The sequence below is a fragment of the Carassius carassius genome, chromosome 21 (genome assembly GCF_963082965.1).
Source record: "Carassius carassius chromosome 21, fCarCar2.1, whole genome shotgun sequence".
In the NCBI taxonomy this organism is placed as follows: Eukaryota; Metazoa; Chordata; class Actinopteri; order Cypriniformes; family Cyprinidae; genus Carassius; species Carassius carassius.
In genome coordinates this window covers 10,946,124-10,962,697 of record NC_081775.1, presented here as the reverse complement: position 1 = coordinate 10,962,697, position 16,574 = coordinate 10,946,124, and the positions used below count along the sequence as shown (strand labels likewise).

Here is a 16,574-nt window from a genome sequence, read left to right as displayed (position 1 = left end):
TCTCAAACTTTTTTAACACCAAGTACCAAAAACCACTACAGGGAGCCTGCATTTTGAGAACCAATGGATTAGAAGAAAAATTATTATCTTGAAAACCCAAATCTTAAAAATATTAAAAAGACAAACAAATCCTAAAATACTTGTCTGCAATAGATAAAGTAAACTTACAGGCTCAAAGTAAACATTTATTTGTATTTTGTTTCATTTTATTGCATTTAATTATTTTAGATTTTATGTATTTATTTGTTTAGTTTAATAATGATGTAGTGTCCAATGATCATTTGTCTATTATTTATTGGCCTACATGTATCAGCCTATTCTGCAATTCCAATAACAATAAACAGTCAAATTTATTAGCCAATTCTAATATGTCTTGGGTCACTAACCATAAGGTTTTGCTCAGTCTTGTCATGCAACTTAAATGCTGCTGTCTAAAAATAAGTATATGTATAATATATATATATATATATATATATATATATATATATATATATATATAAAATTGTGTTAAGTCTTCATCCCTTCTCATCAAATATTGATCTTTCTTTGTAGGCCACACACATTTCTCCAATTCTCCTAATTCTGTGCGACGACTGACTCCTCCCCCTCCTCGCTCCGCCTCCGACTCTGAAGTCCCTCTTACTGACTCCATGCCATTATCGCGCAGCTCTTTAACTCCGCCCTCTCCAGCACTGGTGCGCTCCTCATTGGTCCAGAGCACCAGCTTCCTGGATTCTGTTCCTGTCACTCTCACGCTAGAGCCACGCGATTGGATGAGTTCAGAGGAAGGAGGGACGGTACTCAGTCCCAGAGTAAAAACAGAGGAGAAAGAACAGCCCCCTGCACTGAGGGGTTATGAGGTGGAGCTGAAGAGGAAGCCAGGTGAAGGCTTTGGATTTGTTATCGCCTCTCAGGATGTGGAGAATGTCAAAGGTGAGTTTTTGGAATGCATCAACACCATGTAGTAACCTGTTGCTAGATACGCTACATATTTCCTGTGTTTTGTATTAAACATGTAAGGTAGAATTAAATAAGTTTTTAAGTCCAGCCTGCAACGAACCCTTGATCTTTCTGAATAATTTCATGTGTCCTCTGTATATTAATAAAAATCTATGTCCATTTTTAATATTTGTCCAGTACAGGTAAAAAAAAAAACTGACATGAAACCAGATTTCATTCACCCCAATGGAAAGCATGTTTAAAAAGTCTGAATCGCTGAATCACTATTTTCCGTATATTACATACTAAATGTGTGAACCATAGACTGTATGAAAACTTGGACGTAGTGTCTGTGATTTCACCCTTAGATTTCCAAAGACCGTTTTTGAAGCTTGAAATGGGCAGAGCGGGCCGTCTCCATCTTGGCAGCACGTTATCGCGTTTCACTCCCAGATAATCAAAAATGGGCAAAGAGGCGGGAGATGGTTGCTGAAACCACACCCACCTAGCTTGACGGCACTGACAGTAGCACCAATCCATCTGTCACTTAAGTGGCCACGCCCTTAATTTTACAGAACTTTAAGGCTTTAAATAATTTAAACAGATGAGTTATAAAAAAAATTCACCCCCCTCACAGTTGTCATGAAGGGCAAAATTAACTATATAGAACAAAAACACTTTTTGTACCAGGCTGTAAACAAATTTTTTTCTGATGTAAAATTGGGCATTTTAACATGGGGAGTCTATGGGACTGACTGCCTTTTGGAGCAACAAAACAAACAACAGATTTAAAGGGGTAGTTCACCCAAAAATGAAAATTCTCTCATGAATTACTCACTCTCATGTTGTTCCAAACCTGTAAGATTACTAGAGCTTTCTGACCCTCCCATAGACAGCAAGGATCATATGTACATATGTACGTGGTTACATTGTTTATGTTTAGATTTTCTTAAAATTACGGTTGAACAACTGATGTCACATGGATTATTTTAACAATGTCCTTGCTACATTTCTGAGCCTCGATCATGTAAGGATCCTTGCTGTCTATTGGAGGGTCAGAGATCTCTCGGATTTCGTCCAAAATATCTTAATTTGTGTCCCGAAGATAAAAAAAGGTCTTACAGGTTTGGAACGACATGAGGGTGTCATTTATGTCAGTATTAAAATATTTGGGTGAACTATCCCTTTAAGCTATGGTTTTAGTGTCTTTATAGTGTAATGCTTTAACACCAGACACAAATGAAGCATTAAGCACGAGTGATTTACATGTTAAGTCAATGCAAAGACGCGAATAGACATCCTGCAGCGCGATTCGTACGAATGACGTGGCGCAAATTGAGCATTTTGGGACAAGCGTAACGTGTGATTCGTGCTAATCATGTTTTGAAAAATCTGCACTTTGGCAAAAAAAAATCACGGTGCGTTAACCAATCAGGAGTTTGCTCTAGTAGTGACGTGATTACGACGTAGCAAGAGGAGGCAAAACTCGAAACAACAATGGAGGAATTATATTCTATGTTTAACCACAAAAGAGACATCAGAGCCAGCGGCAAATGTCAGAATGACTAGCCAAGTCTAGACTCCCGCTACTGATCGCGTGGAGCTGACTGTCTCCGAAATCGGCGTTCTTTATAAATAAACCGAATATTAGAGTTTTAAACAACTACATTCTCACCTGAAATACTTTTAAAACTACATTTCATGACACGATAATAGTAATATTTTGAAAATTATCCAAATAATTGGTGGTTGAAATCACAATGCTGCATGAACTCAACTGGCAGAAGCCCCTCCAATTACGAGGATTCACATCTGTTGTGAAGTGAGTTCCACGTGCGAATGAAGTGAGTAAACTCAAAATTTTCAAGCATCCAACTCAGCTCAAGTCGCGTCTGGTGTGAACGCCCCGTAAGAGGTTGGATGCTTCAGATCCTCCTTTTGATTGGTCAGTAATTCTGATGAGAAGCTGAAGTGCAGAAAGCTATCATAAAAATTGTTGAAGTGAGAGACTATAAGTCTTCAATGCTAAATGTTTTGGAGCACACTAGCTTAAAGATATCTCATGACATGTTTGATTTCATGGGGACTTTAAAGTGGATGTAGACTGTTATATGCATAATTGGGCTTATTCAGTGGCAGCTGTATTAGGTTGAGACAGAGGCCTGCCAACACTGAGGCCTGCCAACAGGCCCGGATACACACAGCCCTCCTTCCCCCTCCTACGCTCCTCTACCTAAGCCCACAATGACCTCATTTTGCTCAAGTGTTCGTTTGGTTTTTATTGAGGCCATGGCATCACTAAGAGCTTGAGCATCTAAAAAAGTGCCTGTCCCCAATGTCACAGCTGTTTCCATGCATATCGATATCTCAGATGCTTCGCTTCTGTATGACTTGATTTCATAATTTTTTTGGGAGTGGTGTGCTGTCTTGATGTTTTACAGACCCTCAGAGTCTAAGTTACTATGAGAGTTAACATTTGAGATTATATATATATATATATATATATATATATATATATATGTAATAAATAGAAATTAATCTTGTATTATATTTTAGTGCCATTAATATAGAAAGCCTATATTGTTTTGGCCTGAGCTGTGGCCTATTGTACATACATGACTGGATGTTAAAGGCTCAATCTGTCTTTTTTGAGACTTGAGAGTGTGATATGTGATGAAACACAGTGTGTGTGTGTGTGTGTGTGTGTGTGTGTACAGCTGTGGAGAGGAGCATGAAATACCATCAAAGCATGCTGTATGATGACTGTAGAGCTATATAAATATCAGAAATGATGTTGGTTTAAAAATGTCAAGGGAGACACTGGGAGCCTGATAAAAAGAGAGAAAATTATGTCAGCAAGCAAAACATGAGTTACAAGATCAATGAATCAATAAGAGTGATTATCCTAGTTGTGTCACTGCCAGTCGATCCCTGAAACGTACAGTTCACCTAAAATATAAATTCAGTATGATTTACTCTCATGTTTTTCCAAACGTAGGTTCTCACGTTTAGCCTCAGTTACTCATTTTCATATAATGGAAGTGAATGAGGACTGGGACAGCCTGAAGTTCATGTGTTGTGAAGCCATATACATTACGAACAGGCAGAATTCACCTTTTGTGTTCCACAGAAGAAAAAAAGTCATGAAGGTTTGAAATGACATAAGGATAGGGTAAGGATAAGGATAAATACTAACATATTTAATTTTTTTATTTGAATTTTTTTAATATCCCTATTATTACATAAACTAGTCTCATGGTGCACCAGAGCCATTGTATGCACTGTGCTGATACAGCATTAATTGCAATCACTCAAATGCTTTTTTTATTGGCATGAACAGCATACATCAGCAGTGCCACAGTCAGATTACACACATATGTGCATGTAGGTCTCTCTCTCTCTCTCTCTCTCTCTCTCTCTCTCTCTCGCTGTCTTTTGCTGATTGGCACACCCCCGCTCTGCAGTGGTCCATGGATTAAATCGTTCATCTCGTTTGCTCTCTTATCGCCCCTCCTCTTATCTCCATCGCTCTGTCTTTATTCCCTCCTTTTCTCTGCTTGTCCACCCCCCTCTCTCCCTCCCTCTCATTCAGCGACTCCAGATGCCAAAGGAAAATGAAACCGTTACAGTAAGCGACTCACACGTACGGCAAGACTACGACTCGATCTGTTTTTTTATTTTATTTGCTTGTTTATGCCCTCCATTCGTTTTCTCATTATGACCCTTCCGCGTGATCGCTCTCACATGTGTTACGATTAAAGCGGAGTGTGATCCGGGATTGGGACCCTGCCTCCACACACACACACACACACTAATACACACACATCAAGCCATGCTGGAGAGACTGCAGTCTGCCTTGAAAAGTGTGAAGGACTCTAAACGTAAATATGTATTTCTTTTTCTTGATTTTTCAATCCTTTTTTTTTTTATTGATATCCAGCTTGCTGTCATATTTCTGTTAGGAGAATGTAGTGATGCAGATGTTTTTAAAGGCAGAGATATGTAGCATTTTATGGTATATGATTATTGTTTGATTTAATAGGCTCTATGGCCTGTTAATTTTAACTGTTGACATGATATCTGCAGTGTGTTTATATATGTTTGGGTATAGATATGTGTTCATATACTAAGGAATAATTTACTCAGTTTATTAGGGGATAGGAAGACCATTTGCCCAGTCAGTATAAAAACAAGTAAAGTTATCGGAAAGACCCCCACCATAACAGAAAAACTAATTTATGTGTATTTTTTGTTTGTGAAAATCTGATCCTTATGTATAGAAACTAATTACACAACAGAAATATATTTGTATGATTTTATAGTTGCTTTATAGGCTTGTCAATATTGGTTTGGTTGGCTTTTGCTGTCAGAAATTTGTTCCTAAGGCCCAAAGTGTGACTGAAACAGACAGCACTAGACCACAAAATACACACTCATGCACATATTATCATCCACTGCATTTTCTGCTCTCAGCTTCAGGTATAGCTCTACTGCATTGTGGCTAAATCAATAGCACATCTGCAGACCATCTACTGTTCATTAACTAGCAAGATAAGTGAGATCCTTGTCTCATTCATGGCAGTTCTTATGCCTACTTCTTCTTCAGTTGTGACAAAGTTATATGTTTTAGACAATCATTGCAGTAACTGAATTCTGAGGATTGTAATCTTTAATTATGTTTTGCCTCATAAGCATTTGATGAGTAATGTATTTCTTCGAAAGCCTTTTTACCCATTCGGTTACAGTTCCAAGTTTGCTGGCTCCATCAGAAATGTTTTGCATATGTTTCTTACAAGTTATGCACATGTTCAACATGTCATGAGTGATTGGATTTTTAGTGCTTTAGTGGTTGTTAAATGTGTATTGAATATCTTATTTCACTGAAATACAGCAAATTATGCCGGTAATATGAATTGCAAACAACATTTTATGTTGACTAAAGTGGCAGTAATGCCAATATAAACCTGTAGTTATCTACAACAGCATTGTTAGTCAGTTATTAACAGCGGTCAGTATTTTTACAGCCATAGCTTTTTCAAATATATTGTTAGATCCAGTCTGTTGGTGGTACTGGGAAAAATTGCTGCTGCAATGCAACATGGGTTCCTAATGAGCATCAGACACACTCTCTATGTCTTTCTCTTGTCCCTCTCAGTCTCTCTCTTGTATTTTAGTATGCAGCGCTGGTCTTCTGAAGTGAATGGTGTTACAGTGCCAGCCAGTGCATTTCAGCAGCTGTGGAGCACTTTTTTATTGAGATGAAGATGTACAAAGACTGCTACTATATTAGAATCTTTCATCTGTGTCAAAGGCCACCCTGTTTGCATCACCCGCTAGTCTGTGTTTCATATAGACTTGTCAGTTTGTATAGTGGTTATTTTACAGCGACACTTTCTGCAGATCATATAGTAAGACAGTAGGTGGCGACAAGTGACTGTGTGTATGAGTGTATGAGTCACTTATTCATTCAACTGATTTGTTTGAAAACACTGGTTTATTCAGGAAATCAGTAAGTCGCTGTATTACGAGTCATTGAATCATTCCCTCAGTTGTTCTTTTTTTTTCAAGAAGACTAGTTCACTCCGGAATGAAATGCCACTATTTTGTCGTGCTTGGCAACTCTACAGTTGCTGACTGTTAACTTTTTTGTATTTTTTGAAAATTGGTTGGAATATCAGCAAAGCTGTGAATTACCTCATGCCTCGTGCCTACAGCCAAATCAAACATTTGACTGGCAGAAATCTGTATTGAGCAGAAAGATTAATCAATATTTTTGCTCCATTTACTTGGAACAATCTAAATTGTGCACATATGTATATCTGCTAAAAGTGAATTTTATCAATGCTTTGGAGTGTTAGAACATAAAGATGGCCTAACATGCATGGTCTAAAAGTCAGGTCTCTTATGTGAATAAGAAGTATCTTGTGCTGTTCACATGGTTCAGCTTAACTCCATAACTTGCATGCCTGTATAAAAGTGCTCCAGTGTTTTCCAGGATATCAAGACTAACTGCATGTGCCTGTGTCTTAAATTGTGGCTCATTTGTCGGCATTAGTGTGAGGAAAGCATATGCCGACAATACTTCAAACCTAATCTATGAGGATATATTATGTTTGGCTTTATTTGGTGAAAAACATTTTTTGATATAGTTATAATTTTCATCAAAGCAGATCTCAACAGATCATCTTTCTTAAAGGGATAGTTCACCCAAAATGAAAGTTCTCTCACCATCATATTCTTTCAAACATGTGTGAGTTTCTTTCTTCTGCTGAGCACAAGAGAAGATATTTTGAAGAATGTTGGTAACCAAATAGTTTTCTGTAGCCATTGACTTCCATAGTATGGAGAAATAAAATACTATGGTCAGTGGTTACCAGCATTCTGATGAAGAGTCACATGGCTTGAAATATTACTTACATGAGCTATAGTCTATATATGTCTCCGTAGGCTTTCTTTTTGTTACCAATATTCTTTAAAATATCTTATGTGTGTTTAAAAGAAGAAAGAAAAATACAGGTTTGGAACAACTTGAGGGTGAGTAAATATGGAATACAAAAAATATAGTTTATTGTCTGGTAATAAGTATGTATAGTTGGTACATTTTCCCATTTCACTCACCATTGGCAGTAAGATCAAAAAGTACATTGACTGTAATGCAAGTGTGGTTATAGTTGAATGATTTGTGCTTTGCATGCAGGTTGGGTTTTCTGGGTCTGATGGCCTATATAATGACTGACTCAATAAAACTTTTCAAGTTTCAACTGAAAGAGTAGCAAAGTATGCGCAATGGAGGGATTGAAGAGAGAGTTAATTTAAAGAAATAAGAGAAAAATATAGGTGACATGAGATGACAGGAAGGAAAGTGAAGGGCAAGAGTGTGGGCAATAAGAAGGGAGGCTAAACAGCTGAAAGATAAAAGTTTTAAGAGGATAAAGTTTGTTAATAATTCATGTACATTGTCTTAGCAGCAGTGGTTCAGAACAAATGTAAATGTGGTCTGCTCTTTATACACACTCACACTCACACACACACACATACAGTACGTCAGCTGTCTCATTCAGCACTCAAGTGTTTCCGGAGGCTGAATCTGTATGACTCACACTGGATGCAGCATTGTGTGAAACTACTGTAATGATTTTCAGTGACAGCTGTGATTACGACTGTCCTCTGCTCATTTTTGTAACTCAACTCGTCTGTTTTTCTCAGCTTCACACCTTCTCATATTGAAAGGACTTTTATTCTTTGTTATTTATTCATTTAGGTTTGTCACATCCAACAATAAACATGTTTTCTTCTGACTGGTCAGACCACTTCAGATTTTTATCTTCTCTTCCAAAAAAAAAAAACATTTTAATTTAGATGTATATATATATATATATATATATATATATATATATATATATATATATATATATATATATATATATATATATATATATATATATATATATATATATATATGACACACACACACACACTTCAATTATAATAATAATCATAATCATAGCAATAATATAAAAATATATATACTGTTCAAAATCTGGGGTGGTAAAATGTGTATTTTTTATATAAAAAAAGAAGCTCTCTTGTGTTAACCAAGACTGCATTTTTAAAATAAAAAAATACAGTAAAAACAGCAATATTGTAAAATATTATTTTACAATTTAAAATAATGTTTTTCTATTTTAATACATTTCAAAAAGTTTTTTTTATTTCTGAGATGACAAAGCTGAATTTTCAGCATCATTACTCCAGTCTTTAGTATCACATGATTCTTCAGAAAAGCTGATTTGGAAATATATTTACATATATTTGTCGATGAAAAAAAAAAAACTAACTCAAACCAGTTTCAATACCAATTAGAAGTATTTCAGACTGGTTCTTAGTTTAATGTGGCTCACACATTGTAAATGATGAAATAGTATATAACTATAATTACACAACACATGGAATTGGTTGCTTACTGCTTACCATGTTTTTGTGCACTTTAGAAAAGTATTGTATATCCAAACATCTGATTGTATTTATAAGCTGTTATATCATATGAATGCATTATACTTTTAGGCTTTACATAAAGAGCTACTGCATCCTTCTAATCCAGAGTGACTTATTTTTATTAGAGGAACAGTCCCTCCAGAGGAAACAGGAGTAAGTGCTTCACTCACGGGCAGATTTGAGATGGGAAGTCCAAGCTCTTTTCTCTTCTTATATTGACCATGATGGGATTTGAGCCTTTGGGTTTACCAGCCTGGACATTTAAACTCTAAATCAAAATACTTAATAAACATGAGCAACCATGATCACAATTATTCTATTTATTATAACCCATATCATTAACGTATAGGTCTTAAAGGTACACATTATAATGTGTAGAACATGGACACTTAACATGAAATCCATTATGTTAATCCGGCAACATTAAAAGTCAAATGGTACTTGGATAGTTATTAACATTATGGTCTCAGTCAAATCATGTTTTGAGTAAGAGCCGGATCTGTAATGTATAACACCTCCTAGGCAGATCTTACACTGGCATCAGCCCAGCCGAGTAATTGAATGTCATGTTAAACCAAGACGCTAATGCTAGTTGTTTGCAGAATGATATCCCCTCAGGCCGGGAGCATGGAGGGAAATCTAAAGGTTTAGCATGAATTTTCCCCTTTGAGCTCAATCGAGTCAGTATTAAACATCAATGAAGATTTCTGTGTCTCCACACGCTGCTTACAGAGGTTCATCCACAAGAAAAGAAAGAGAGATGTATGTGGGCATGTGAACATTCGTGTCTCCAACAGAGTGTGCGTGACTCGTGAGTTTGTTTCTAAGTAGGTCGGCACAGGACAAGTTTCTGTTCTCAGTAATGGCGCACACTAATGGAGACAGGCAGATTGACTTCAGGGACAAAAATCTGGACTCACAAGGTCACTTCCCTATAGTGTCTCCACGTGACTCTTGGATTATTATTGCTCTATGTGTTCACACAACATTACTCCTTACCACTTAATGTTTAAACTCAACAGCTGGCTCAGTTTTAATGGAGGCCATATTTTGCAAACTATAACGGTAACAAATGTAGATGCATCTGTTCAGACACAGACTGTACTAGTCTCGGATGGTTGGAAATCATTTTTAATTGGATGATTCGATACTGTTAAGGTTGACACCTCATGAAGGTTGTTCGGTTATTTATATGTCCTGAGCTAGACAAGAAACAACTACTTAAAGAAAAACTCAAAGCTAAGACGGATAAAGACTGTCTGTTTGTCCCTTTTTGCTACATACTCCCCATAGACCTACTGGCATTTGTGTTGTTTCACTGTTAATTACTATTATAAAATGTAGAAATAGAAAAAAAGCAAACAAAATAAAATCCAAACAAAGTATTTGTTGTTTGGATTTTATTGTGTCTGCTTTTTGCTGTTGTTGGGTTGGACTGATTTTTATTTATTTTTTTTTGTCCCATATGCATTTGTCCGGTTTCATTGTTAAAATTACTATTACAAAGAAGTATATATATATATAAAATAAAATAATAATAAGTCAATGTTTCTGTATTCTGTTTTGTCTGGTTTTTATTTTGTTTGTTTTTTTGTTTGTGTTGGTTTAGTTTTTTTGTGTTTGGTAAAGAGATAAAATCAAGGATCATTTTCCAAACGTTCTCCTCTTTTTCATGCTGAAATCTGAAATCATCATTATTTTCTAATGTACATCATAATGGACCCAAACCATGTAAAATTCTTTAAGATTTCACTTGAAGCATGTCGGAGATTTAGAGCTTTGAAAACAGTAAAATAACAGCCAAAATACTTTTTACCAGCTTAAAACATAAAAACAGTTACTAGTTATCAGGATTGGTCAAATATTCATAGTATTTTTTTATTTATGTGAATTGGAAGCTAATCAGATTTCTGGGAACCGTAATGAAGACATTTCAAGTAAACAGTTACGATGGCATTTTTCTGAAGAATGTCTCGTTTCTGTATTTCAGCTCCAGTTCAGATGTCTGTAATCCCTGACATCATATCAGCACCTTTAATGGACTGATGACTGTGATTTTAATGACTGTAAGGATCTGTGCTAAATCTGCATTGATATTCTGCCTGCGAGCTGTGTCACAGGTTTCTGTCGGTGACACTCAGTGGGAGGATCTGCAGCAGCTACAGAATCTCTGATTCAGCCATGTATTAATGATACATGCCTTTAAAAGCCACCCTGGAAAGAGTTTGACATTGAGCGAGAGAGAGATAAACTTTTTTCCATCACACTGATGAATAATTTCCCTCTATCTTACTCTCGCAATTTTTCTCTCTGTCCCATTTGAATCCCTCCCACTTTACTCTTTCCACCCTCCCTCCATCCATCATCTCTCCCGTTGCTCTCCAGAGGGAGAAATCTCCAAAGAGGTTTCTTTATCTGCTTTGCCTTAGATAATCCATCTTTATTCCTAGCTGTGTGTTTTTGTGCAAGTAACGTATTCGTTGTACGCTTAGGGGTTGTTTCGTTTTAAAGGATTCAATGTGGTTTTTCTGCGCTTTCTTTTTTCTTTTAATCTGTCTCATATGTACTCAGTGAAAGGACAGTGTATCTGAGATATAATTATTGACAGATAAAAACTACCAAGCAGTACCCTAGCAACATGTAACAACACATTGCCAACCGCTCAGTCATGCATCACAACATAGTATTGCTGTGGCAAGTTTTGTACAATCAACAATGTTAATTGAAGGCTATTTATCTCTCTCTGTTCTGCAGCAGCGTCTCTGCTGCCTCACAGGTTTGTGACGGTACGCAGAGGCAGCCCGGCGGCACGCAGCGGTCAGATCAGGCCTGGAGATCGTCTGGAGGCCGTGGATGGGAGATCGGTGGTGAATTTACCTCACAGAGACCTGGCACAGATACTGAGGAGAGCTGGAAACACACTCCGCTTGACCATCGTGCCCCGCGCCAGTGCTCGTAAGTAGATTATCCGTCTATCTATCTAAACTACATAATCTCCAGACCTGCATTTGTGCAGGTTCATCGTTTATATAATGACTTTTACTATTATAATAAAATAAATAGCAATAGAAAAAATAAGCTAGTGTTTCCAAATTGTTGTTTTGTGTGTCTGATTAATCCATTGTTAAATACAATATCATTTCGCCAACATTCTCCTCTTTTGATAACTAAAGTTGAGATCTATTTTTAATGTACACATAAGCAATTTTAAGATTTTTAGTAACAGCCAACATGCTGTTTAGTGGCACTAAATATAAAAAAGATACATCAGAATGGGCTGATCCTTTTTACTTGTTTAAAGAAATATATATATATATATATATATATATATTTTTTTTTTTTTTTTTTTTTTAAATGAGCCATATAAATAATATAGGAAAAAGCATCCTAATATGTTTCTCTCATCAGATTCCTCAGAGCGAGCAGAAAATGACACTGATTATAAGAACAGAAAAGCTCACAGGTCAAAACCAAAGGTGAGCAATACCTTCACCCTATAATGCTTATAGCTTTGTGGCAAAATAATGTTAAAGAATAACTCTTTTCCTCTTTTCTTTACTTTTTTCCCCACTGTAAAACACAAAGCAGGACGCCACGAGGTACTACAGCGTGGAACTGGAGAGGGGGCCCACTGGATTCGGCTTCAGTCTGAGAGGAGGGAGTGAATATAACATGGGCCTCTATGTGCTGGGACTGATGGAGGGAGGACCGGCCTCACGCAGCCACAAAATACAGGTGTACACGGGTGGCTTTGATCTAGATCGATACAAAACCCCCTGAAATAACCCTTTTAGACAAATGTAAAGGGTTTTTAGGTTAGGGCTTGTCTGTAGTGATTATAGTTAGCTCAAGAACAATAGAAGTCAAGAGGACGCCCTCTTATAGATATTAGCAGGTGTTTTAGAGGCTACAAAATGTTGCTTCTTTGGGACCTCAAGTGCTTCACATTATACATATATACATTATATATATATATATATATATATATATATATATATATTACCAGATTTTTATTTTCTCTTCAGAAATAGTGAGTGATTCAAGCCTCACCTTCACAATTTTGAGATTTCTAAGCTATATTATCATAAGTTACTGTTGAAAAGTTTGGGATTTATAAGATTCTTTAATGCTTGAAAGAGGTCTTTTATGCCTACCAAGGCTGCATACTTAAATACAGTAAAACAGTAATGTTCAGCATCATTATTTCAGTGTCCCATCATCCTTCAGAAATGATTCTACAGTATTTATGCTGATTTGATGCTCAAGAAGCATTTTTTATTGATATCAATGTTAAAAACAGTTGTGCTGCTACTGATATAATATGATTTGTTCCCTGTTAAAATCAGGTCAATAAGACGGTTGTGGCTGATTTCTGTGGTAACTGTGTATGTTGCAGGTGAGTGATCAGTTGGTGGAGATCAATGGAGACAGTACAGCAGGAATGAGTCACAGTCAGGCTGTGGAGCAGATCAGGACCGGAGGAAGCAGGATACACCTCGTGTTCAAAAAAGGAAATGGATACGTGCCTGACTACGGTAAGACAACAGGTCAGAGATCAGCTGAACATCACATTATTAAACATCATCTAAAACATGAGATAATAATCTAATAATAGAGGGCATAATCACATTGCTTTTAGGATCAGTTTGCTATGATGAATACTATTATGGGTCATCAGATATCAAATCGCATAATATTTTTATGTACAAGGCAATAAGCCATGTAAAGTTTTATGCAATAGTGGTTTAACCATGCGTCGTAATGCGGCTTCTTGATTGCTTCATCTTTGTAGATGTAGCCTTTAATATAGAATGTGAACGAATTGAATGAATGTTTTGGTTAAAAGTGATTATCTATTTATGGCTTCTAATGTGGCTTATCCAGTCAAATTGAGTCAGCTTTTAATGTTTATAATGTTTGTTTTATCACTGCCGCTGTACAGATATTGAATATGTCATCAGTCTTTGGCTACTTATGAAAATGTATTTCTCTTGATATAGTATAAGCTTACTAACAGCTGTTTCTCTGCTTTCTTATTTGGGCTTTTTCCTTTTTCTCTTCTCTTTGATTTCATGTTTTTTATATTCCTTATCCACTTTCATTAACAAACTATTTTATGTTCACTTCTGCTAATTTGTTTTTGATTTTGGGTCATCTCGTTTGGTTTGTCCTTCATCCATATTTTCATCTCATTGTTTTCTTTTGATTTTCATCTTCTTTGATCTTTCATTGCCTTTACTTCCTATGAACCATTTCACTCTCCTCCTAACTTCCATGAGGGAAACTTTTTGCCTCTTCACCTCTTGTAACGGTTTATTTTCATTCTTTCGGCCTTCCCTCTTTCTCTTCCTCCTCCTTCTCCTCCTTTAGTGGAGCTCTCCAGTCTCTCTCTCTGTATGACCAACTCCAAGCTGGGCGAACCGTGTTTCTATGTGATTGGAAGGACAGAAAATACGCGGTTGGTAGCTGTTCCTGTTAGTTCTTCACTTTACTGTTTCTCTACATCTCTCTCATATTTCTCTGTCGTCTAAATGTCTTTGACTGTCGTATGTCGATAATACACCAAGAGTCACTGTGATGTCAACCTGTTTGTGATGCAGTTGAACAGGACAGGTAATGGGTCAAAAACAGCTGGTAATGTTTGTTGGTAATTCCAGATGTTATTAGATCAAAATTGTCATTGATTAAATTATTTGTTTAGAAAAAGTGAGTGTATATACTGTGTATGGGACTGACAGTTGATTTAAAAATGTAATCAAATTAATGATCTGATTATAAACCAAGCAAATGAACATAATTAAGAGACAGTATGTTATTTTGACAGACAATTAAATCATGCCAAACATGCTTTGCATTTTGAGGGGACGTCAGGCTTCAGTTGCTCCGTTATGAGAGGAGAATTCCTTACAGAACAGAATGATGATAAGGGGACATGATTAATTTTGTTAACTTTTTGATTGCAATCTCTTATTTCTTTCAAAATGTCTATTAGTGTTCAGTGCATTTAGCTCCTTGTTAAAAAAAATCTCTCTCACTCTCTCTCTCTCTCTCTCTCTCTCTCTCTCTATATATATATCACTATTGTAAATGTAAATCATGTAAATCATCTGATTTGGAACAATTAACAATCCGTTAGTTCTTAATTATATTAATCAATTATATTAGTCATTTGACTATTAAATTGTCCTGCTAAGATTCTGACTATTCCAAGGGTTTAGGAAGTGTTTAACTATATAAATACTGTATCAACAGTGTTAAACATACTTAAAATATGAAATATGTTAACTTTGGTAGCCCTAATTATTTTATTTCCTTTTACTGTAATTGTAAACATTACATTTTTGTATGTTTGTATGTTTTCTTTTTTTATTGTAGAGTTTTCATACTTTATTTCATATATATATAAGTGGTTCATTATTAGCATATCAAACAGACACTTTTGCATTTCAAAGCTTCTTAGCTTTTAGTTTTAATGAGTCAGCCACAGCTTTAAATGTGAAACACACACACATTCAGAATGACCTCAAAGTCCTCACTAAAGAGCGTGGCAAAAGACCAGAGTGAAACACTTGAAATACTCTGGGATATTGGCTGTGTTTGGTTTTCAAAACTCTCTAAAGCATAATTTACTTTACATTTCACTTGAAATGTGATTGGGTGAGCAAATGATGGCTGTTCATTTTTGGATGAACTATCCCTTTAATATTCTCTCTTTTCTCTCCACCATCATCTGTCTCAAACATTTCACTCTCAGACCGTGATCACATCACAGCCGTCTCCTCCTCACCCCAGGCCCTGCAGTCGGGTTTGGCTACAGTGAGCCATGGCCGAGCTCAACAGGGTGCCACATCCAGCGTTCAAAAACCAGGGAAGACCAACCGAGAGCAGAGAGAACAGAAGGAGAAGGGAAGTGACGGAGGAGACCGCGAGAGCCCTGACAGTCTCGAGGGCGGCAGTCAGGGCAGGGGGGGAAGGTCGAGAGACGAAAGGAGGAGACGAAGGACACAGAGCTTGTCTAGAAACACAGGACAAAGTGATGAAAACATGGAGGGAAGAGTTGAAAGAGTCAGGAAAGAGAAGGAAAAAGGCAATGAGAGAAGAGAAGACAGGTCAAGACGGAGCAAGAGCGAGGAGAGGGTAAGACGGGTGGAGAGAAAGAGGCAAAAAGACGAAAGCAAGAACACACAAACTATCAATAACCAGAGACTTCCTGAGCCTAAACTGCAGTGGGAGGAAGACAACGAGGAGGACGAGTGGGAAAGAGAGACAGAACAAGAGTGGATGAGAGAGAGAGAAAGGCTGAAAGACAAAGTCTTGTCACTTACTTCGGAGAGCGACAAGGAATGGGAAACAGAAAAGGAGGTGAATAAAGAAGTGCTTGAGTGGGAGCTGAACAAAAAAACTGAACGAGGGATTCTGGACGAATTGAATGTAAAGAGACAAAGTGAAAACGTAGCAGAAATGAGTTTCCGTGATCGTCTGCCTTATTTGGGCGTCCGTGTGCTGCCTTCGGAAATTCAGCCCCGCCCACTTCAACCCTTATTTGGACAGCCAGTCGTAGGCTCTGAATTCGATCAAACCCCATTTGCTTTCCTCACATCTGCGCCGCCTGAATACGCAGAGTCCGAATCAGGAGCTAG

The 16,574-nt window shown here is 36.9% G+C and overlaps 1 protein-coding gene across 4 annotated transcripts in view; it reads left to right on the top strand.

Moving 5' to 3' along the window:
- Window positions 1–15,882, top strand: part of LOC132097522 (membrane-associated guanylate kinase, WW and PDZ domain-containing protein 3) — a 51,013-nt gene extending 35,131 nt beyond the window's left edge. The window contains exons 11-17 of one of the 4 annotated variants that reach the window (XM_059503295.1): window positions 553–933; window positions 11,689–11,889; window positions 12,343–12,410; window positions 12,520–12,669; window positions 13,331–13,469; window positions 14,305–14,408; window positions 15,689–15,882. In XM_059503295.1, coding sequence (XP_059359278.1) covers window positions 553–933; window positions 11,689–11,889; window positions 12,343–12,410; window positions 12,520–12,669; window positions 13,331–13,469; window positions 14,305–14,408; window positions 15,689–15,754 — 1,109 coding nt within the window. In that variant the 3' untranslated portion in view covers window positions 15,755–15,882. Of the gene's footprint in view, window positions 1–552; window positions 934–11,688; window positions 11,890–12,342; window positions 12,411–12,519; window positions 12,670–13,330; window positions 13,482–14,304; window positions 14,409–15,688 lie in introns of all 4 variants that reach the window. The other 3 variants (XM_059503294.1, XM_059503298.1, XM_059503296.1) reach the window with 3 other exon arrangements.
- Window positions 15,883–16,574: the final 692 nt, after the last annotated feature.